A 24929-nucleotide genomic window follows, 5' to 3' on the forward strand; every position below is an offset into this window, starting at 1 on the left:
TTTTTTTTTTCCAATTTAAAATGAATTATATGGGAGGGAGGATTTATAGGGAGAGGATATATGTATACCAATGGCTGATTTATGTTAATGTATGTCAGAAATCAACATAATATTGTAAAGCAATTATCCTGCAGTTAAAGATAAATAACTTCTTGTTAAGATGGTAGCTGGCCAGTATATGATACTTTCCAGGTAAGAAACAATGAAAAAGCAAATTAAAAATGTACTTTTGTCAATTAAATTCCTTACACATCATTATAGCTGTATCAATGGGAAGACTTTCTGTTTGGGTTACAGAGTGATTAGGGAGTTCTTCAGGCACAACTGGCCCTCCTTCAACTTCCCAATCAGCCCACATAATCCTCTGTCCACATGTTAAGCTGATGCAGACTAGCAGGTTATATAGCCCGTGTGTGTGTGTGTGTGTGTGTGCACACGCCTGTGTGTACACGCGCACGCGCTCAGTTGTATCCGACTCTTCGCAAGCCCATGGACTATATATAGTCCACCAGGCTTGACTATCCATGGGATTTCCCAGGCAAGAATACTGGAGTAGGTTGCCATTTCCTTCTCCAGGGGATCTTCCCAACCCAGGGACTGAAACTGCATCTCCTGCATCAGCAAGTGATTCTTTTTTTTTTTTTTTTGGCCAAAAGTCAATTCTAGGTTTATTAACAAGACTGGCAACCCGTTTCTTTACCACCTGGGAAACTTGTACGTGTGCTATGCCTAGTCGCTCAGTCATGTCTGACTCTTTGCAACGTCACAGACAGCAGCCCACCAGGCTCCTATAGCCCTTGACCTATTGCAAAAATCATGAGATGAACTGACATACAATTCTTCATTATTATTACTGAATAATTCCAAAGCTGTTAATATTTTTGGCATTTCCATACAAGGAAAATCTGCATGGCTGATAAGAAGCATACTATTCAAACATCAAATCCTGAGCAGAACTGAATTTATAAAGACTTTAACTTTCCATGACAAAAACCCACCAAGCTCTACAGTAGGTATGAGTGAATGTACAACTTCAGTGATATACTGAGCAGTAATACAGGTGTTCACCCCCCATCCTCCCTTAGCAAGGTGGTATTTCAACCAAAGGAGAAGGAATCTGTAGGAGGAAACGGAAGGGTGACAATGGAGAGCACACCCAACCCAAGGAACAGTGCTTAAAGGCATCTCTTTAATAAAAATAATCACTGCACCTATGACTAAGGACACAACCCACAGAAGACACACCTGAGTTACCACAGGAAGAAGAGAGGAAGGAGCAGGGTTTAAATAACAATAAGGAGTTCCTGAGATTCTCAGATCTCAATGTGCTGACTCTACCTAGGAAACAGCCCAGGATGTGAGCATCTCCTGGGTTTCAGGAACTGATCTGTCTATGGAGACTGCTCTGCTGTGTCACTTGGAAGAATTTCTTTCTGTGCTGAAAGAGTAGTATGTGCAGTGAGCTACTTAAAGGCATTGAGTATTACCCGACAGACGATCCCATGAACTCCCGTAGGAATCCACATTTGGAATCGTTGATAACACAAGTGTTGTGGGATAAGATACAAGTGATACATACACAGCCCAGGATCCTCAACAGAAGTTGTCTCAACATATCCTACCAAACCCGCCTGTTCCTGAATCCAGGCACTCACCGCAGGGCAGAATGTCTTCCCGAGCGGGATACACTGTTGCCCACGGGGGAAGGCAGGTTGCTTCCTCTGTGCAGGTCCTCAATGGACCGACTCCAGGGCTTTGATTTGTCCACCGAGCTCTCCACAGTGCTCTCCACACTTTCAAAGTCAAAACTAAAACAAAAGAGAAATGCCACTCAAGACTTAATTCAGATTCACACAAACACATGGATGTGTAAAACTTGCTCCTTCCAATTACACATCTGCACCTTAATATGGGTAGTTTTTGCAAACAAAGAAAACTGATAATGGAATACAAATGAATTTCCATGGACTATGTGTTAGCTTCAAAAATACAGAATGACAACTAGGAATGTGTTATCTGCATCTTATTATAAGGCTTGCTGACTTACTGATTACTAATGAGCTCTGGTGGGATAGGGAAAAAAGATCTTAGAGCTGTCTACATTTTGCTTTAACGAGTCAATATGTTAGGCTTATACTAATTTATTCCTACCCATCAATTTTCACCGAGCATTTTCCCCTAGTGCGTTGGCAAATGTGCTTTTCCAACCATATGTGATACATTACTTGCAAAGTTATGAATTTGCTTTGATTTTGGAATCTCTCCCCAGTGTGGTGCTCTTTAAAGTAGGGCTGTTGTTTCTCTGGCATATTTTTGAGGTTATTACTCATGTTAACCATGTTAGAATAAATGGCTAAATTGCTCATCCCTGTATAATTTTAGGAACAAATTTTTAACACACAGGCCTCTGTGTTCTATGCATTTTTCCCCTGCCAAAGTTAGTAGCTTTACTTTCTCAAAAATATATTTCGTCAATGGTTTCTAGCCACAGTTCCAACAAGAACACCTGATCAGGTGGAAAATAAACAGAATGCAGCTTTAATTAGTATCATCTGTAAGATTTTGGAGGCTATCATGGAAGAAATATCAATAACACATATTGGAAATAGCAAGTATGACTTTTTATACAAGTGTGACTGCCAAAAGAAAATATCTGCTTAGAACAACCATCTGTAAACTAAGTGATACTCTCCATCTATTAAATTCTAATCCAGATAACAGAGACGGATGCACAAAGTCATTGAATGGGTCTAACAATTCTGTTGTTCCTTAGGATCCAGAAACCAGTGAACAGAAAAGAGGTGGAATTGAGTAATCAAACCGATCCTTAAATATTAAAAATAGAAGCCTATAACTGACATCAGAGAAAGTAAGCCTAGGGGCATCCTAAGATCACCCATGTCATTAAGACTCATGCTAAGTCACTCTGCAGCCCCCATATGTTCAGCCGTTCAGCATCCTTATGCTCCTCTCAGCTCATCTCCCCAACCCCTCACCGAGCAGAAAAAGGAAACACGCAACTTGGTGAATGCTCCTGTTTTAGGGAGGCTGCGTGAGTCTGCTGTTTCACATTACATGGGAAAGAAAACTGCCACATGCTAAGAAATAGCAAGAAATTTTTTCAGCCCATTTAGTTTCAAGAAAGGATAAAATGTAAATTACTTATCTACATATAATTTTCTAATTAAACCAAAAATAAGACTAATAAGCAAAGACTGTAAAGTTAATTCTAAAATTAAAAAAAGTAGAAGATTAGGAACTAAAAGCTCTGAGTTCTTATTTTTTTGTTGCTGTTGTCTTTGTTCTTGGGCTTCAAGTTAGAAAAATTTCCTTGGAGAAGCGTGACCTTTTCCCACGGGTCTTATGAGTAGATGCATTTGGGAAAGCTGATTTATAAGCTCTGATGTGATGGGGTAAAAGGTTGATTACAGAAAACATATTACAAATAGTACACAATTCTTTTCCATTATTCCTGAAGTTTCTTAGTCCTTCCTTAGTTCCTTATTAAATACTCTTCTAGATTTTAAAATATGCAACAGGATAATACTTCTATTCCATTTTGCCATATAATATGAAGTGTAGGGGAGATTAGCAGTTTTCAATGTAATAGGGGTAGATAAGAAACAACCTTTGGAAGAGTACGCTATAAACAATAGCATTATATTTCAGAAGACAATTTCTCATGAAGATAAGAACTTATCTGTTGAATTTTCTTAATATAGTCCATATCATATATAAAGCTATCAAAACTGAAACTCATCAAGCCAGTTTCAGTTAACACTTTAGTTTCTGCAGCAACAAGGCAGGAATAATTACAGCTTTCTCTTCACCAATTCTCAAGGAAGTAATGAGGATTATAAGATAACACATGGTTACATCTTAAAGTGGAGCAATAAAAAAACAAGTTCTTGCTTTAAAAAGAAGAACTGAGACCAAAAAAAAAGCACCATGTAGGCCAAAATGCCTTCCAATAAAATTAAAAATAATACAGTATTATTTCCTTAATATGTGTGTGTGTGAGAGTGTCCATCTCTGGATACTGGAACAGTTTTCGATTAAAGAGGGAAAGTGGAGAAAAGAATGCATCATTCAAACATACACTTTTCATTCCTACTGTAAATCTTTCCAGAAGCCTAGCAAATGAGAAAACTGTGAATCAACAAAAGCAAGGTGAAATAGTACAATTTTTCCTGCTCTTCCCCATTTTTTCTTTTTTACCCCCATAAAGGAAAAGTCAAAACAATACAAATATATATATATATTTAACCTCTTGCTTACCCCATTTCCTCCACTCCCACTGTGTTTATTATCTATTTCTGCATTAATTTTCTCTGTATTCACTAGCACATACAAACATACACATACAAGTTTTTTTTAAAATAAAAAAGGAGTCACTCTTCTGTACCTTGCTTTATTCACTCAATAATATATCATAATACCTCTTCCAATAATTGCTAGAGTATTCTGCCATATGAACATATGAAACCTGAGCACTAAAGAAAGCACCTCTTTTGAAATAAGGACTCCTCTAAGGGTGATCTTACTCCCATTTTATTTTTGCCGTAAAAGCATTTCGACCAACAATTATGTGATTTTCTTTTAGTTACTTGAACAGAAACAAACCTCCTTAAGCCTTACCACATCTGCTTCTGGGTTTTTCCCCTCAGTGTGGTATCTAATTTTACCACTGAGCTGCATCTTCTGTGACCACATAAAATTTAAAAGGAAACAAGCCAGGTTTTACTTACGTTACTGCATACTGCGCAAACGATAGATATTCTACCAGAACATCGAGACCTTTGTTTTCTTCATTCAGAAACTCTCTGACCCATCTGTTTGGGGGGGAAAAAAAAAATTCATTGGCAAAGATTATCATATGCTCTACCATAAAAGGGTTTTCCCAGATGGTTTAGTGGTAAAGAATCTGCCTGCCAATGCAGGAGATGAGGGTTTGATCCCTGGGTTGGGAAGACTCCCTAGAGGAGGAAATGGCAACCCACTCCAGTATTCTTGCTTGGAAAATCCCAGGGACAGAGGAGCCTGGTGGACCACAGTTCACAGGGTTGCAACGAGTTGAACACGAATGAGTGACTTAACACGCACTACCATGAAAAGGACACAGTGAAAACTTGTTTTTCCATCAGAAACATCTGCTGCCTGAAAGGAACTTCAGCCTTAAGCCTAGACCATCTCACATAAGGAAGGAGCTTTCAAATATGGCCACTAAGAAAACCACAACGTTTCCGTGTGAGTGACTGGGGGCAAAAAGTGTATGAGTGCCTTCTGTGTATTTCACTGCTTAGTAGAAGGAGGATAACAGGTAAGAAACTTTCTAAATGAGGAACTTGCTGCTGTCCTTTTTCTACTACAACTGATCGACAGACTGCTTGTTTTGGGAGCCAAGATTGCATGGGGAATCAGGCAGACTGGGGACATGACGACATAACCACTGAAATCCAGGCCTGATTCCAAATCCACATTCAACTCCTTCTTGGCACACGATGCTGTAGTAAACACTCAGCCAGCCAATGAGAGACCAGTGTTTGTGGGCTTCTGGAAGTTCCATAGGGATAATGATTGCTTAGTTTTTTCCGTGAATGTTAAAACCTTTTAAAAAGTCGCAGGCAACACACACCAACCGACCTGAGATGTGACAAACACGTTGTTTAAAATCATTTAAAAATGATATCAGCTTGCATTTGAGTGGTGGGTTTGAATGCAGTTCTCTGAGAATGCGTATACATTTTTATTTTCACATAAGATGAAGCAGAGTGGTCAGATACTGAGGATGGACACCTGTTACCCTATGTGCCAGGTCTCCTCCAGGACATCCACCTTCAAAGAACACGTGGTATCCCATCAAGCCTGCACAGCGTTAGAAATTCCAACAAATAGTAAGTAAATGCATCTACTATACCACCACAAAAACGAATCTTGGGGTATATGTGCCAAAAGCATTCCCAAATGGCTGCTTTCCTCCATGAACACTGCGCCAGTAAGGTCCAGCAGTTATGGACACTATGGCTCCTATGGAAACCAGTCTTGAAGCTATGAGAATGACGGTCAGACACTTCTACTGTGTGTCTGAAAGGATGAGCCGTCCTTTTAAGGTTTTTGTCTTAAAGGAAAAATAAAACCAATTCGTTGGGCTCAGAATGCCTTTCTTTCAAATTTTGTTTTTAGGGGGATTTTGTTGTTTTATCCTCAAGCACTCCTTTCCTCTGGTCCTATCATCTGCATAATGTAACCTCAGGTCTGCAGGTAGGTCCAGAAAATGGTACGATGGAAAATGTAGACAGCTTACGTCATCCTTCCCCCAGCACCCAGGCAGGCCATTACGAAATGTATGCACTTAACACAGCCGCGTGCAGAAAGAGACCTAGAGGGGAAACGCTGGCAAAGAACACATGACCTGTTGGGTCTCACGAAGTGGCTTTGTTAGGAGAGCTGACCAGAACTAAGGGGCTAGCCACTGGGAGAGGCTGGAGTTCCCTTCACACCACTACCTCATACATGATCTCAGTGTCTGCTTCCAGATCCTTATTTTCTTTTACTATTTATTTTTATTTATTTATTTGGCTGCACAGGGTCTTTTGTGGCATGTGGGATCTAGTTCCCCCACCAGGGATCAAACCAAGGGCCTCAGCACTAAGAGCTCAGAGTCTTAGCCACTGGAACACCAGGGGAGTCCCCAGATCCTTATTTTCATTTGACTTATTTTAAATTAGTCCCTATGTGGCTAGGTCTTAGAAGACATGAGGCATTTTTAAGTGCCCATTCTTCAAGCTTAGAAATAGGAAAAAAATATTTTTTTTCCTTTTAAAACTAGTAGGAGACTAAAGAAAGGTTGGAGCTCACTATTGAATTGGATGACAAGCTTTGCTCTTGAAATTCAGGCCCTTTAGCCTCTCTGTGGGCTTCCCATTGGTTGGGTCTATGGGCTCTGAGGGTATGATTTAAACCAGCCCTCCACAGTGGGGCACAGCAGAAAGCCCCAGAGCTGGGCAGGTGGGGGTGGGGGTTATCTTTTTAATTTGAAAGAAAATCTGATTTTTCAGAGTGATCTTGATTTTACGTAGTCTACGTGACCCATATTTCATTCAGTGCCTCATATTTGTTGTTGTTCGGGAGCTAAGTCATGTCCGACTCTTTGTGACCCCACAGACTGGCCCCATAAGAACACTCTAATTTAGGAGTTGAGAAGAATAGTCATTATAGTTTCTTCTTGTTGATTTTCCAGACATTGCCTCTAAAACACATAAATGGTCCAGGACACCCTAAGGACCTGCCATTCTCTCATCTCAACCCCTAGCACCTTTACCTCACTTAGTTCAGCCACAAACTGGAGAAGAGGCAAAATGACTCACAGATTTTTTTTTTTTAAAGGAAGGAAGGACGGCAGAAATGGTAGGAAATGGCCAAGTACAGCCAAAGCTCAATCCTCTTGACTCAAAGTACTAATATGCATATATTTTGACGCAACTATAAAGCCTATTAATTGGCTTTTATTTCAAAGCCTTTATCAATACCCCTGCTTGTTCTTGCTGACTTTGAGTGAAAGGACCTTAAAAATAAATTTCAAAGTGAAAGGCAGGAGCCACTGCTCAGTTCCTAGAAATAGGCAAGAGTATAACATGCCTCTGAAAGGTTTAATTTCATTTTTAACCTCTTTTTCGAAGCTGTGAGATCTTCCTTGGGTCTACAATTTGGCTCGGACCCCCGCAGGTGATTTAGGAAAGAAGAAGAACTCCATCACAGCTCACTACCTTACCACCTCTTTTGTCAAGTTTGTATACTCATCTCAGCAAAAAGGCTCTGGGCTATAAGAAAACAACAATCATATTCTGCATCGGAGAGAACAGAGGTGAGAGTGAACTTCTGTGGAAATGAAAGACTATGGAAATCAAATAGAGATGGTGGGTAGAGATGAAAAAAGGGCAACTTTCAAAAAGAGTATCTCCAAGGGCATTATGAGGTGCATGACTATGGCGTGTCATAAACTGAGGATTCCTGTAGTAAATTCCCATTTTCACCTCTGCATGCCACACACTCTTCAACAGAGTGCCAGTATGGAGAATTTCAAATTGGGTGATTACAGGTCTTGGAAAGTAGAATTGTTTCCGATTCTGACAGCATGCCTCATTACTGAGTACCTCACAGATTCGATGTAAATACCATATGTTGTAAATTTGAATTTAGGGAAATTCCAAACTGGCTGCTGCGGAGCTGGAAGGCATAGTGATAATGAGAAATAGCTCTGGAAAAAAAACTTATTCAAGGAAGGCCTCTAAATGCGGGTGCCAATAGTTACTGTTTTACTCTAGTCAGGTCAAAGCTTTGTTTCCAGATTGATGTTGTCTTTCCTCTGATTCCCTCTCAAATCTTAGAACCTCATTGTTCTCGTCTAGAAAATAAAGTCTCAAAGGACGTCGCTGGCCTTAAATGCGTAAGATCAAATGAAGCAGCTGCAAAACATACAAAATGAAGGAACAAATGGTAAATCTGTTCTGCCACTCTCCTTTAGAGAGATGCGACAGGCATCTGAAAAGAACTGCAGTTGCTGACAAATAATGAAAAAAAAAATCACAAGGGAGAGAAAGGTTAAGTACCACCCAGATTCACATCAGCGACCACGCCTTTTCTGCGAGACAGCATCTCAAACTGTTTCTCGGTTTCTCTAACATAGCCCATGGACCACCGAGGGTCCCTGAAACCCTCTCAGGGGTCTGTGAAGTTAAGTCGATTTTCACACAAACATTGAGTAGTTGCTTTTGTCACTCTTCTGACACTTGCACTGAGGGTACAAAAGAAATGTGAATGAACTCTATCACCAGTGAATACACCTACTGATTGTATTCTTCACCCCAAGCCCTTGAAAGGGGCAAAAAAGCGAACTTCACTTAAAACTGTTCTTAGTGAACCGCTAAAATTCCTGATTTTATTGAAGCTTGCTCCTTGAGGATACATCTTTTTAATTCTGTGTGACAAAATGGGAAGCCCACAGAGCATGTCTGCTGTGTGCCCCAAAACTACGCAACTAAGCGATCTTGAGGTAAAGCATGGATACAATTGTTAGAGCTGCAAGCTGACCCAGACACTGTTTACATGGAATGTCAAATGACAGACACATTATGGTTATTCTATCTTGGGTATCCATCAGATAGTCTCAAAAGTGAAGGACATGAGCCTGCTATTTTGAGGAAAAGAACTGAGAATATAAAATTTGAGCTTACAAACAAAAATTGGACTTTGGGAACACTGGTATTCACCACCATGAGTTTGAGAGCTTCCCAATGCTTATATTCTAATGAGACTGGTGATTAACAAACGTGATTATTTTTATATTGTAGAATAAAGTGTGTTTACATTTGAAAGATCAGGACAACTCAGTGAAACCTTTTTTAAATGATTTTTTCATGTTTCAAAATGGTGCATGGGTGAAAATCCCCATTCAGAGTGCAAAACAGCACAACAGATTTTAGTATAAAAGAGTACAAAAACTCACTGATATGCTTTCAGATTCCACATTGCAACTAACTTTAAGAAATCATCACTTTTGAATTTTGGTAATTTCTGGCCACAATTACGTGAAAGTGAAATGAAGTGAAGTGAAAGTCGCTTAGTCGTGTCTGACTCTTTGCAACCCCATGGACTATATAGTCCATGGAATTCTCCAGGACAGAATACTGGAGTGGGTAGCCTTTCCTTCTCCAGGGGAGATTCCCAACCCAGGGATTGAACCCAGGTCTCCCACATTGCAGGCAGATTCTTTACCAGCTGAGCCACAGGGAAGCCCAATTATCTGAAAAGGTTAATTTAAAAACTTTTTCAAGTACATATTGTTTAAGGCCAGGTTTTCTTCGTATACATAAATCAAAACAAATCACAACAACTTGAATGCAGACCACGGTATGAGAATCCAGGTGTCTTCTATTAGTGAAACATTAAAGAGACTTGTAAACATGCACAACAAAACCACTCTTGTCACTAATTTTTTTTTTTTTACTTTGGAAAATCATTATTTTCATGCTATTAATGCTGTATGATGTTTATTATTTTATATTTACATATCTACAACTAATATTTATCCTGAGGTAATAAATTATTTTAAATAAGCATATATAAAACTTAGCAGCTCAAATTTCCAATATAGTGACATTAATAGATAGCGTGTTAGTCACTCAGTCCTGTCTGACTCTTTCGCAGCCCTATGGACTGTAGCCCTCCAGGCTCCTCTGTTCATGGAATTCCTCAAGCAAGAATACTAGAATGAGTTGTCATTTCCTACTCCAGAGGATCTTTCCGACCCAGGGATCAAACCTGGGTCTCCTGCATTGCAGGCAGATTCTTTACTGTCTGAGCAACTAGGGAAGCCCTAATAGATAAAACCCACAGAAATAAAGACTTACTGGATTTCAAAATAATTTCAGAAAGTAAAGGAGTCTGGAAATCAAAAAACTTTTTAACTGCTGGTCTGGATAATAGCTTTAGATTTGGACATCTCCAGGTTCAAACCTTAATGCTTCTCAATTGTGTGGACTTTAGCAAGATATTTAATTGCTTGACTCTCAGTTCCCTCATCTAGAAAATGGGAGGTTCAATGGTCAAGAGCAATTTAAAAAAAAAATCTGTTAAGAAGTAACACTTTTAACTTGCTGAATACACTGCTTAACACATAACAAAATTATAATGATCGCATGAATTAAGGGATTCATTGGTGGCTCAATGATAAAGAATCTGCTTGTCAATGCAGGCGAAACTGGTTCGATCCCTGGGTCAAAATGATCCCCTGGAGAAGGAAATGGCATCCCTCTTGCCATTCTTGTATTCTTGCCTGGAAAATCTCATGGACAGAAGAGCCTGGCAGGTTACAGTCCATGGGGGCTGCAAAAGATCTGGACAAGACTTAGCAACTAAACAATAACAACAATGAATTAATCATAGGGTACCTTGTTACATATACAGCATAGGTGTTGTACACCATTAAGACCCAGTCTGAGCCATTCTGTTTCCTCTGCTAGCCTGGCCCAGCCAGCACTGTTTCATAAAGAAGTCCAGAAAAGAAGATGCTCATCTCACATCCTTCAGCTCCTTCCTCTTTCTACAGATATCCTCCTCTTCTCCTTGCTGCCGCGTACCTCCCAACTGTAATCGCATGCCTATCCTCATCTCCCCATTGAGATACAGTGAACCAAGGAAGCATCTTTGAGAACTCTATGACCTCGCACTCAGGATGAAAAGTAATTTTCTATCTTAATAGGCAGTTTCACTAAAATAAATTACCTGCAAAGAGAGTGAACCTACAATACACTTTCATGGATTAACACCTATCAATCTATCCAGCTCACAACCATCAGTGCCTCTGGAATCTTATCACTCAACCTTCAAAATGTCACGGCAGCTGCCTGTTCATAATGCACAGCCAATGTGTCCTAACAGTACTTGGCTCCTTTCAAGGGTATTTCAAGTCATTTCAAGGGCTTGGGTAAGTCATAATCCAATTCTTCTCTATTATTATAGTTCCTGAGAGTAAGTGAATGACATTTTTTCTAGTCCATTTCTTATTTCAATTTGACTCCAAAAAAATTAATTTTCTTTCTCAAAAGACCATTCACTTAAAAGTTTAGGCTTATGTCAAAACTCAGAACACACCCTTTGCTTGACAAAGCTGTAGCTTGGAATGCTATCGCAGCAAAGCCCCAGATTTTAACCTGGAAAGGCAAGCATGTGCCAAAGATAATTTTTTTTCAGGACAAGTAGTTTTTAAAGGTAATATTCGCTTTTAATTTCTGGGAATCATAAACTCCTAAGTATCAGGATACTTTTAGATAGAGAAGTTAACATTCTCTGCATGGATTTCCTTAGGGATATATTATTATTATACAACATTGTCGAATTATTATTATATAATATTATTTTCAATAAGCATAACAAATAACTGTTATCATATATTGACAGTAACCGTTGTTGTTGTTTAGTCACTAAGTCATGTGCGACTCTTTGACACCCTGTGAACTGTAACCTGCCAGGCCCCTCTGTCCACGGAATTTTTCCATGCAAGAATCCCGGGGTGGGTATTTCTTTCTCCAGGAGATCTTCCCAACCCAGGGGACAAACCCATGTCTCCTGCATTACAGGCGGATTCTTTACCACTGAGCCACCAGAGAAGCCTTGAGAGTAACTGCTTTGTATTAAAGCCTATATCAGGTCTTTCATAAGTTACCTTTAGTCCTTGCATGCATGGTAGGTCGCTCCAGTAGCGTCCAACTCTTTGCGACCGTATGGACCATAGGCCACCAGGCTCCTCTGTCCATGGGCTTCTCCAGGCAAGAATATTGGAGGGGTTGCCATGCCCTCCTCCAGGGGATCTTCCTGACCCAGGGATGGAACCTGTGTCTCTTACATCTCCTGCATTGGCAGGCAAGTCCTTTACCACTAGTGCCACCGGGGAAGCCCATTTAATCCTTACACACTCCTGTAAGTATTATTATTCTTATTTTATAGATGAGAAGTTAACTTAGGTCACATGATAATTACAGAGAGCTTATGTATAATAATTTAAGTAAAAGAACTGATAAGGGGGCATGGCAAAAATAGGTCAAGATCTCCCTTTCCCCAAGGCAAATAAGCACCCGATTACCTTTCTAATATGGTATCTCAAAGAGTACAACAAAAAATCTAAGGATTCCCTCTACAGCACCTCGCATTTCCAGAATTTCTCATTGTATTCATTGATTATATTCACACTCCTAACTCTTCACAACTTTTTCCCCATCAACAGTGGTCAAGCCAGTTAGCTTCATACAGAAGAGTCCATTTCAGGTTTGGGTTTTCAGGATAAGCAAATCAGGTCAAAATCCTGGTGTGTGGTTTCATTCCATATAAGGGTATGTCACAATGCACTTTCATGAATTTTTGTGCTGCTAATGCCAAAATTTTCCAAGCGTCTCACACAGGTAGTAGACAAGGGGAAACTTCAGCTGATGAAGATGAAAGAAAAATGTAAAACTCTTTCAATGTGCCTACAGCATCCTAAACAACAAACCACTCCAATTGCTTGCAGATTTGTACTGGCTTCTAGCCAACCAGAGTGCTTCTACTCCGCCAACTTTATATTGGAAATGATCGCCCTGCCTTGGTATTTGATGGTCAATTTCACATTATTTCATCAATGTTTGAAGAAATGCTTTTCGACAATTTGTAGAAATCCTGACTGCAGATCAACCCACCATTTTCATTCAAGAAGAAGTACCGACAGTAAGGGGTTGGCCTTACCAAGTGGAATCTAGTTCCAGATCCCTGAATATTGCAAAGTATTTGAATTTCCTAAGCTCTGGATGCCCAACCATATTATATTAAGTCACCACCACTTTCACTCCCAACAGACAAGCTCTTTCACTTTGATCGCAGAGTCCTGATTATCTTATTTCCTTTCAAGGAAAGAACTGCCAGATGAGGCCAGATAAACAAAAGGACAGCATTCTGAACAAAGCCTGGGTCTACAGCTGTCGACTTTGGGAAAGTCTCTTAGCTTCTCTGGCCCTTAATTCTTTTAATCTGTGAAACAAGCAATCCATTTAAGCAATCCTAAATGTCTCTTCCAGTTCAATTTTCACGCCACTCTGATCCACTGTTCTACAGCACACTTTCTGTGACAAAGGTGATTATCAACCTAGGTTAGAATCAGTTCATCTTCCGAGTATTTCACTCTCTAGGTGCCAAGCATGTGAAATTATCCGTAAGGAAATGAATATTCTCACCCAGGTTCTGAAGCTAAAAATTAACCTTACATTTCTTTGACTCAAAAAAAAACTTGTGCTGAAATAACTGTGGAAAATAACCATTTGGATGGGTCATACCAAACATAGTCAGAAGAAGAAGTAAACTGTTATTTGGGTAATTATTTTACAGAAGAGTCTGAAAAACAAAAATGCAACATACATGTAAAACTTCATTTCCAGTAGACCTATCACGGGGGAAAATTCTAAAAGATCTGAAGTCTATAGTTTTTCCCTTGTAAATCTCAAAGCCTCAAAATCCAGAGGGGTTAAATAATTACCAGGTGTTAAACAGGTACTTTGGAAAGAAAGGAAGCTATAAAAGAAAATACTGATATCATCTGCCTTAGAGACAAAACACGTTATTTGAAAGTACTGTATATAACTCTGTCATACACTTCTAGAGAAAGGGAGTGCGTAATGAAGTTGTACTTGCTGGAGGCAAAGCAACCATGCTGTTGCATGAAAAACTCTTTGCAATGGTTAGTGCAGAGATTCCCCAAACTTTGCTTTCATGGTATGGATTTACACTTCATGGTCCTAAAATTTGGGGACGTAGGAAGAAGAGACTCAGAACAAAGTAAGTAGTAACACAAGGAGGTATGTCAAGTGATACTGCCCCAGCTTCTGCCCTCTTTTGGCCAGAGAACTGAGATAAGTACGAGGCAGCTTGAAGTAACCAACTCAAAGAACTCCAGGGAAGGCTTCAAGATTTTCCAGGCTCTCAGTCTACATTACTTGTTGGGGGTTCCTATCTTTCAAGGGAATCACTCTACATACACCATCACTGAATGCAAGCAAAGAATCTTACTATTCCCATAAACATCCCAAATCAAGGACTGTCTGTCCTGCCTCTACTGATTCTTGTACAGTGAGCAATTCAAGAACTAAACGGTTCCACCAGTCTAAACCTCAGTCTAAACTTATAATGAACAGTAAGGAAGCTTAGTTCTATGGATAGGATTCAGTCACTCTCTTAAGTGTCCAAAAGCTTTAGAGCTAAAATGTTCAGTGGGAACACTTACCCAATATGGTTGGTTCTTAAAGAAATTTCCAGTTCTCTTAGCACTTGTGTGGATTCTTGAACACGCCGTCTGAATTTCTATAATTCAAGAACACATATTCTCACAAAAGATACTTTAGCAAGTGTTATAACTGTAGCTTCCTTGTAATAAGTTTAACAACTGTAGCTTACTTGTAATAAGTTTAACAGAATACAGAAACATCTCTGCTTCTAAAGTGGGCTTCTCTCACATTTCTTTTTGGCAAAGCACACAAATTTTTCTCATTGTTAACAGTCAGCTTATGCACAAGGACTAGGGAAAATGACTTATTTCATGTAATAACTGTCTCTAAGTAGTTTATTTTTTCCCCCTACCCCACAATACAATACCTATGTGTTGGGGTCCCTAAAATCATTCATTTCAATGATTCAGTAGGGCTCACAGGACCCAACATATAGCTATCCTTACAGCTAGGATTTATTACAGCAAAAAGTTACAAAGTATAATCCACTGAAGGAAAAGGTGAACAGGGTGAGGTCCAGAGGAAACCAGATACATGCTTCCAAGTCTCTCCCGAGATGAGCGACAAATGACAATATTTGTGAAATGTTTTCAACCAGGGAAGCTCATTGGAAATATTATTATCGTTTAGTTACAGTTATGTTGACTCTTTGCAACCCCGTGGACTGTAGCCTGTCAGGCTGCTCTGTCCAAGGGATTTCCCAGGCAAGAATATTGGAGGGGGTTGCCCATTTCCTTCTCCAGGGGATCTTCCCAACCCAGGGAATAAACTCACATCTCCTGCATTGGCAGGCAGATTCTTTGCCACTGAGCCCCCAGGGAAGAACAGACACTTAGTACCTGGGATTTCTACCGGGGGCTCATCACTTAAACACTCTCTGCCGAGCACATACCAAAAGTGCAGACTTCCAGAAGGAAAACAGGCACTCTGCATAAACCATGTGGTTGGCATCAACAGTTCAGGCACAGTGAGCCATTATCAACAGGGAATTCTGGGAACTCTCCCGAAATTCAAGTGTCTGGTTGCCAAACGAGAGCCAACCTTGCAAGCATGCCTTTCCGAGGTGGCGATCTCAGACCTGCTATGTTTATTCTTTTCTGCATTAGCTCACATGGAAGGTTCCTCTAGACACTTCCCTTCTGCCTGACGAAAGTCAAAATTCCGTGTGTCCTCAGGTTACTTGGGCTCCTTCTCTGCTGCCATGACTGCAGAAGGAACAGGGTCATCCAGCTCCAAAGACAAAGGTGTCCCAAGGACAAAGGACAGGAGGAAGGTTAGAACGGAGGATTCCGGGATGTGGGGAGGGGAGTGCCCTGCCACAGGCCAGCCTTGGTGCCCCAGGGCAGACCGGACGCCTGCTCAACACAGATGGGCTCCAGCTACCCTTGCCTCCTCTTCTGAAGGTCCCTGTGCTTCTCCACCAGCTGCCTCTCCAAAGACTCTCAAAAGTTTCCCCCTGACTGCCGTTCCTGAAGCACCCTGAAGACCTTCTCAGGTGTGCAGCATCCGGGAGATGTGAAATAAAAGCATCCCTGATGGCATGAAAAAACAGAGCCACCCCCAATTTGTCAAGAATGGCTTAGGACAAAACAGAGTCATCTGCACTTTGGAGGGACATCTAAGCCCATTGCTTCTTGGAGAGCTTTCCAGCAGACGAGGACTGGCCTGTGGTCACACAGCTGAGGAAACCACTTCCAGGTGTGCTGGCTGCTCCCGAGGGGCCAATCCCATGGCAGAGTCACAAGCCTTGGGCTGTCTGCACATGTGCCTCTCGGAAACAACTCAGCTATGCGTTACGCATAGTTCATCCCCCGCAACCTGCGCCAGTTCCCTAACTCAGCCTTATGCTTCCTCAGGGAAGGTCAACCCTCATACAGAGTGACAAGGGCAACCAGGGTACAACCAAGGATCTAACTGAGTACAAAGCAGGATCTGCTGAAGGACTAAGAGGCACATATCAAAACAATGTAGCTCAAAATACTGAGATAACAGGTATGACAACAATAGCGATAATATTTATCAGGCATTTACTATGGAAGGCACTTTGCAACTGCAGGATTAACTGAGACACAACTAAACAGACTTCACCGCATGTTCTGTTCTCTGGGGGAACTGTCTGAATTTCAGTCGGACTCTGCACCAAAGAGAAACCTTGGCATATATTTCCCTAACACATAATGACTGCCAACACTCTGCATCTGTACAATGTACCCAGGATGCTTTAAAAAACTTCAAACTGTGTGCCTGCGGGAATCAACAACAACAAAAAAGAGTTGGGTACCATTTATTAGCAGAGTTCAGCCTCCCCCAGCCCTCTCTGTAAAAGGCAGGCCCAGGGAGGAGCCCGCGGAGACAGCTAAGCCCTGGAGACCCGTATAATAGGTTTCCTTTTCCATCGGCAGCACCCACAGAGAACCAGACTCCTCTCTTCATGGCCCGTCTCCTTTCTCCACGCCAGACATGAGCACACCCCTGTAAAGTGCAGACTGAGAACCGCCTGGTATATTAAATAAGGAGGCTGGTCTGGAGAGATATCTAATTTAGGCTCTTCCTTTCCTGCCCTACAGGGTTTCATTTAAAACTACTTAGAAGAAATAGAATATGCTTAAGAATTTTTTTTTTTTTAAGGAAGACAGCAAATTAAGAATCTTCAATTCAGTGTGAACAAAAGATTAATGAATGAAGTACTTGAGGACTCCAGATGCAGTTAAGGGGAAACTGCTCGGTTTAGACTGTCTGGCTAAAATGGGAAGCCTGATTGCAAATCTTTTACCCCTTAATGCAACTGAGAATTGTAAACTCATTTCAACTGCAAGCCATGCCTTACTCCAAGCAAATTCTCCTTTTCTCCAGACTTTAAGCATGACAATTATGTTGAGTGGAACAGATCATTTCCTGCCAGTTCCTGACAGAACTCTTACTAAAGTGGGGATGGTTGATCCAATGTCCATTTTAAGTTTTTGGTTTTTGTTTTTTTCCTGAGAGCTGAATGACTGATCTTGAAAGATAAGGCACAGGCCAAATACAACCATTCAGATGAACACAGAAGGCCAGGGCAGAGATGTCAGGAATGAAGTCAGTCCAAAGAAACATCCTTTGTCTGGGGTCTCTTTATGAAGTTATTTGCAAGGAAGCAAAACACCTTCCGTGTAGCTGATTTGTTGTTGCTTTTCATTTTGCATCCTTTGCCTTATTCTTTATCCTTTTCCAAGGGAGAACGGGAACTGGGCCAGAAGATCCCACCTCCTCCCTCCAACCATCTTCCTCCCCAGGGGACTCGGGGCTGGAGTCTAAGTGCGCTCTAGGAGTTTTCGTATCTTGCTTTTTAAAGAATTTGACAAATATTGAGATGACTATTAGGGGATGGGAGATACTCTGGGTGAGGGGACCTCTCAGTACTGTACCGGATTTTGCCACATCTAGCTTGGGGCTTCCCTGGTGGCTCAGATGGTAAAGAATCTGCCTGCAATGTGGGAGACCTGAGTTTCAACCCTGGGTCGGGAAGATCCCCTGGAGAAGAGAATGGCTACCCACTCTGGTACTCTTGCCTGGAGAATCCCATGTACAGAGAAGCCTGGCGGACTACAGTCCATGGAGTCACAAAGAGTCAGACACGACTGAATGAGTAAACACACACACACGGAGCTCAGGATGAGTGTGCTCAATGCTGGGATCTAAGCCATCTAGCCAGAAGGTTTACAAGCTAGGGGATTTCTGAAAATATTTCTCATATAGAATTTTGCTGCCCTTGTGCAAAAGAAATAATTTTTTTTCTGGGTTCTGTTTTATGCATATGGGTACACCTTCCTTTAACTTCCTCTAATCTGATGAAATTGAAGGCTGCTATATCCTTGGGGAGGGGGACAAGAAAGAAATTGAGAATGATGCAGCTGTCGCACAGTGGGTAAGGAGAGGGTGGGACGAATTGAGAAAGCAGCATGGAAACATACATATTACCATATGTAAAATACGCAGCCAGTGGGAATTTGATGTATAATACAGGGTTGGACTGTGAAGAAAGCTGAGCAGAAGAATTGATGCTTTTGAACTGTGGTGTTGGAGAAGACTCTTGAGAGTCCCTTGGACTGCAAGGAGATCCAACCAGTCCATTCTGAAGGAGATCAGCCCTGGGATTTCTTTGGAAGGAATGATGCTGAAGCTGAAACTCCAGTCCTTTGGCCACCTCATGCGAAGAGTTGACTCACTGGAAAAGACTCTGATGCTGGGAGGGATTGGGGGCAGGAGGAAAAGGGGATAACAGAGGATGAGATAGCTGGATGGCATCACGGACTCAATGGACGTGAGTCTGAGTGAACTCCGGGAGTTGGTGATGGGCAGGGAGGCCTGGCATGTTGCGATTCATGAGGTCGCAAAGAGTTGGACATGACTGAGCAACTGAACTGAAATGAACAGGGAGCTCAAACCTGGTGCTCTGTGACAAGCTAGAGGGATGGGGTGGGAGGTGGGAGGAAAGTTCAAGAGGGAGGGGACATATGTATACATATGGCTGAGTCATGTTGATGTACAGCAGAAACCAACACAATATTGTAAGGTAATTATCCTCCAATTAACCATAAATAAGTTATAATAAAATAAAAAAGAATTAAGCAGCTGTCTCATTTAGGGAACCTGACAGAAGTTCTGTGTTGAAAAGAAACATGTGTACCATATTTAGGAGGAGGATATTAGGATACTTTGACAGGTACATTCTTAGCAGAGGAGGCTATGTCATACATGGCTTCTAGGTGACAGCAGAGGCCCACAGACCATTTGCCTCATCACCCCGAGACTTTATTTCTGCTTGTCTATATAGCAACCACAGGACAAAGGGCCAGGAAACATCCCAAAGGAAATAGTAGTTGTTCTCCTTTGCTTGGTTTCTTTTGGCAGAGGGAGGGCAGTGCTTAGAATGCAAGCAGGAAACAAAATTTAAAAATGTATCCCAAGCCAAGAGACCCGGAAAGAGCAGCTAACTAGGAAAAGTGTGCCTTTCTGCTCCTGAGTCATGTGCTGAAACAACAGAGGGAATTCAGCTCAAAATATTGTTGGGGCAGCCCTGAGAGCAGGAGCTGTGGCAGGTCAACTGAAAAACAAGCGCCGTCTGGTGACGGGCCCTTCACCCATCATGAGCAAGGGCAGCTCTGCCCTGAGACATCCCAGGGCTGATCCAGGCCCACCGGGCTGTGCCAGGCTACATGCTTTACCACGAGGCATCAGTTTAAACCAATTGTGTGGCTGCACAAAGCAGAGCTTGTTTGTAGGAGGAGAGAGTCTGCTGAGAATGGAATCAGCTATTCTCTCCTTACCTTCTCGGGCCTGGGGCACGGCTGGGGGAGAAGCCGCGAAGAGCATCAACACAGGATGTGAGCACACAGCTGGGATGACAAAGCCCCAGTGATTTTTCAAGGTCTCTGGAAATGCACCAAGGCATGGAAGACAAATATTCTCTTTGCAAGGCCTTGTTTTTCTGGGGGCCTGAACACCTCTGAGCTGAACTAATCACCCAGTATAATTATAAATGGCAGCTACTCAATAACCATCAGAGGTACATGACTCCCATCTCAGGAAAGAACTTTTAAACACATTCTCAAGAGAGGATGACTTTTTTCTTTGTCTTTTCATGTTGTCAGGCTCCAACAACTCCAGGATTGTTTCCCCAGAGGCATCAGCAGAGTTTATAACAGAGAGGAAGGAAGGTCTCCTCCAGGGCACAAGGATTGTCCCTGCCAGTGAGGAAGCGACAACACGCAGTGGAAACAAATCCATCTTACCTTCCTGGTTACTGCTGGATCCAGATAGCCTTTGAGCTTTTGAATATAAGTATGCGGAGGGTTCTTCACCTGGAATCGTTCCTGCAGGAAGCACGAAAGTACAGTGAAAAGCATGAAAGCTCTGAAGGCATGAAAGCTCTGAAGGCATGAAAGTCATAGTCACACAGATTGATGCCACTGATCCAAAGCCCAAACGCACCCGCAGCCTGACTGTGGTGCTGCAGAGTCATTGGTTTTGAATCTTCAGAGTAGATCTTCTTATCCCCTCTTTGCCAAGGAGGAAACTGAAATGTAAAGGAACTCAGTCCTTTCCTAAGATGAAGCAGCGAGTCAGGGACACCAGTGGATTCAAACCCATGTCTGCTCAATTTGAGAGTCTGACCTGCTTTCCCCATGGGGCTCTGCAGCTCCCTTTCTGGAAATAATCTGCCTACTCTGTGTGCAGGGTCCTCTTTCAGCAGGTCTTCCATCTGTTACATATTCTTTGAAGCTCTTGTTAGCAGATCTTTTTCTTTTGAATTTTTATCTTTGGAAATACCCAAAATTTGACTCAAATTAGATTAAATTGTTTCAAAAATGAGCAATGAGGCTACTGCTCAGAGACTGCAGTGAGTATGTGCACATTTGTGTGCATGTGTGTGACCATTAAAGGATTCCTAAGGCAATGGCACCCCACTCCAGTACTCTTGCCTGGAAAATCCCATGGGCTACTGCTCAGAGCCTGGTGGGCTGCAGTCCATGGGGTCACGAAGAGTCGGACACGACCAAGCGACTTCACTTTCACTTTTCACTTTCATGCATTGGAGAAGGAAATGGCAACCCACTCCAGCGTTCTTGCCTGGAGAATCCCAGGGACTGGGGAGCCTGGTGGGCTGCCGTCTATGGGGTCACACAGAGTCAGACACAACTGAAGCGACTTAGTAGCAAGGCAGTTTCCAAATCAGAAAACCCCAAAATATTGTGACTAAAGACATAATCACTGAAATAGCATATTTTTTATATATATAACACATATATCTCAAGGTGATATTTGAATGTAGATCTGGGCTGAGGCCTGAGACTCTGCATTTCTACCATGTTTCATGCCAATGCTGAGGATGGAAAGACCACTCCTTGAGAAACTCATGTCCATGTGTATTAGATTTTATAGGCCATAATATCTGAAGCAAAAGAAGCAGTAGTAAACTGGACAAATCCAAAGGCCCACACTATAAAATGGTTAAGTACTATATACTACAGGCATATCATGATATACTACATTCTGATGAGAAAGAACACACTGTACTGCATGGTGCTATTTGGATGGATCTTATAAACCTGTGGGGGCTTCCCAAGGGGCACCAGCGGTAAAGAACTGGCCTGCCAATGCAGGAGACGTAAGAGTTGCAGGTTCAGTCCCTGGCTTGGGAAAATCCCCCGGAGGAGGGCATGGCAACTCACTCCAGTATTCTTGCCTGGTGAATCCCATGGACAGACGAGCCTGGTGGACTGTGGTCCATAGGATTGCAAAGAATCGGACAAGACTGAAGCAACTTAGCACAGCAAAGCACTATAAACCCGATGTTGAGATGAAAACAAGAGGCAAAATTAAATACTAACGGTTAGGGACGCACACATGGGTGGTTTATTCTCGAACACATACACACACACACAGCTGAGTGATTTGCATAAAAATAATAGTCAAGGACCAAGATGGGGAAGGGGAACACACACTGATTCTGAGAGGCTGGCAATGTTCTTTTTGACCTACCACTAGTTACACTGTGCTGATTTTATCTTACTTATTATGCTATTCTTAAATTTCACAACTTTTCCTGTATACAAGCTGTTTTTGACACACAGAAAAAGGTTATACAAATCAGCTCCAAAAGGGAAAAAACAAAGATTCATCATGAAATCAGGACAATTCTTATCAAGTTTTTTTCTACACACCACTCAAAAGATGTTTTCCTAGGAATTATTTTTAGCTTGATTATTGTTTACACCAAAATGGAATTCAGTGTTTCACAACGCTGACAATTGGCCAGCATGATAAGTGTTTGTTTATCCCATATAAATTTGTATTTCTTCAACACAGGGAACCACAACATTCTTCTTGGTCCACTCAAGGCTTCTGTGCTTACAGATTTATAAATGCTAAATTTCTATTGCTAAATCTTATTATTATCAAAAGATCATTTTACTAGTGAAAAAATCTATTTTATTACTTTTTAATATTACTTTAAAATAAAAGAAAGTGGTTTATAGTGAGACACCTATCAATACTTCCCCTTTACTTAAAAATGATCACAGCAAGTTTCATAGTATACAAACTTGTTCTACACAGAACTATTTAAAAGAAAAAGGTCAGCTTATTATTTCTAATTATCCCCCTGAATGTTCAATCCCACAAGCAACTTCTAAATAATGATTCATACATATCTGACATCTTGGGTGCCACTGTGTGTATGTATCAGGTCCTAATTTTTTTTTTAAACACTACCCACTAAGGAATCAGTTAGGATCCAACTGTCACGGGATTTTAGCAATAGTCCAGCTCAGGGCTAAAATAATAAACAAAAAGCATCCCATTCCCAAAATGAACTGATAAGTGATCTAGAAACCAGTTATTATTTCCAACCTCGTGTATGACAGCAGCTGATGCCAGGGATACACCTGGATATAAATGAAACAATGCTTTTTAATAATACAATCCAATTACCCAAATTTTTAGACATCCCATGACCAGCAACAACTCATACTGTATTCTATTCTACTATAGCCAATACTACCTCCCTCACTCTATAAAGTTCCTAACACGTGAAACTCAGTGACTTTTAACTCTGGCTATTGTAGCATTTGCTTGAGGACCTAAAATTTCAAATCTGTGGACAGTTACTGAGAGATTTCTAATGTTTCTTCTTGTAGACAATGTCTTCACACCACAACAGCTATATTTATTCTTCTAAAATAATTTGGCTGACTAGCATATTCACTCAGTTAGTAAAATCCCACTTTCTTTCTTAGGGTAGTTTCCTGTTTCTTACTTAAGACTGTGGTCTTGTCACAGTCTATTTGGCTTTTGCAAATAGACACATTTGCTGGTCCTGTTGACTTGATTGGTTTCCTTATAATTAAGCCTTTGAAATTAGGAACAGGGTCTAAATTTAACAAACATTTTTTCAAATGTGCTTAGGATTTGCTATTGTGTTTTAGGCATTTTTCCTTCACTTGTCTGAGTAACTCACTAATATTATTTCTAAGAAACATAAAATGAAGAAAATCGATGCTTTAAAACAGAGTCAGGAGACTTCCCTGGTGGCGCAGTGGTTGAGACTGCGTGCTTCCAATGCAGTGGGGGAACTAAGATCCCACCTGCTTACGCCACCAAGAAAGAAAGAAACAAAAAGATGATGATTGTAGATAAGTTTCAAAATGTCATTAAAATTTTTAAAAATTAAAAATAAAACACAGTGGGTCTACATCATGGTGACTTCTCAAAAAACTGCGACTCTGCCTACCTTCAGGGATTCAAGTGAAGTTTATATAGAGGAAAAATACAAAGCCCAGCTATTTTCCTACAAGTTGGAGTTGTTTGTCTAACCTCAAAAGGAGCTACCATTTGAGTTATAAATCCAGCACCCGGTGCACCAGGCCTTTTCTGTCTGTCTGTCTTCAACATGGCCATTTGGACAACAGAAACATTTGGGGGAATACATTGGAGAATTTCAGTACCATGCCAAAACATATTTATTTTGAAGAACTTTGGGTGGATTACTGGCACCATGCTCATTTAAATGAATTTTTTTTCTCTGAGTACTAGAATTTCAGATTTTGCATTGAAACTCAAAGTTGGTATGACTGCAGTTTTCCATCATCCTCACTTCTGAGACTCCTTCATATTCCACATGTTATTTTCAATAACTAGTTACCTGCTTGTTCAACATCATTGATAAACATAGCTTAATTAGATTAAGCCCCTAACTTATAGAAATATTATACATTATATAGAAATTACATTATATAGAAATATTGTTCTTAGGGATAAAAATTTCGTGATTCGTCAAGAGGAATGAATAAGCCATCTGAAAGGGCTTTAAAAATACAAATTCCTTTCAAAATATCTAATCAAGCAGCATCACTACCACTCTGACCTCCTGCCATTTATATCCTTGCGTGACTGAACTTTATTTATGAGGTATTTCTAGATGGGAAATAACAATGGCTCTGAGGGTTTTAATTATTCTCCATAAACACTCAAAGAACCGAGCCCTAATCCATTTCTTACTATTCAGGACATTATTGCTAACAAACTGCACTGAAAGAACCATGGAAGGAAAAAGAGGGCAGAACAGACCTTAGAATCTTCATGATG

General features: G+C 41.0%; 1 protein-coding gene across 1 annotated transcript in view; it reads right to left on the reverse strand.

Moving 5' to 3' along the window:
• The window catches only part of FMNL2 (formin like 2), a 323348-nt gene that overhangs the window by 83498 nt on the left and 214921 nt on the right, over positions 1-24929 (reverse strand). The window contains exons 3-6 of the mRNA XM_052660187.1: positions 20576-20656; positions 14804-14880; positions 4749-4832; positions 1656-1808 (exon numbers count right to left, since the gene is read on the reverse strand). Of these exons, the coding sequence (XP_052516147.1) occupies positions 1656-1808; positions 4749-4832; positions 14804-14880; positions 20576-20656 (395 nt within the window). The remainder of the gene's footprint in view (positions 1-1655; positions 1809-4748; positions 4833-14803; positions 14881-20575; positions 20657-24929) is intronic.

Source organism: Budorcas taxicolor, chromosome 2 (assembly GCF_023091745.1).
Source record: "Budorcas taxicolor isolate Tak-1 chromosome 2, Takin1.1, whole genome shotgun sequence".
NCBI classification, from domain to species: domain Eukaryota; kingdom Metazoa; phylum Chordata; class Mammalia; order Artiodactyla; family Bovidae; genus Budorcas; species Budorcas taxicolor.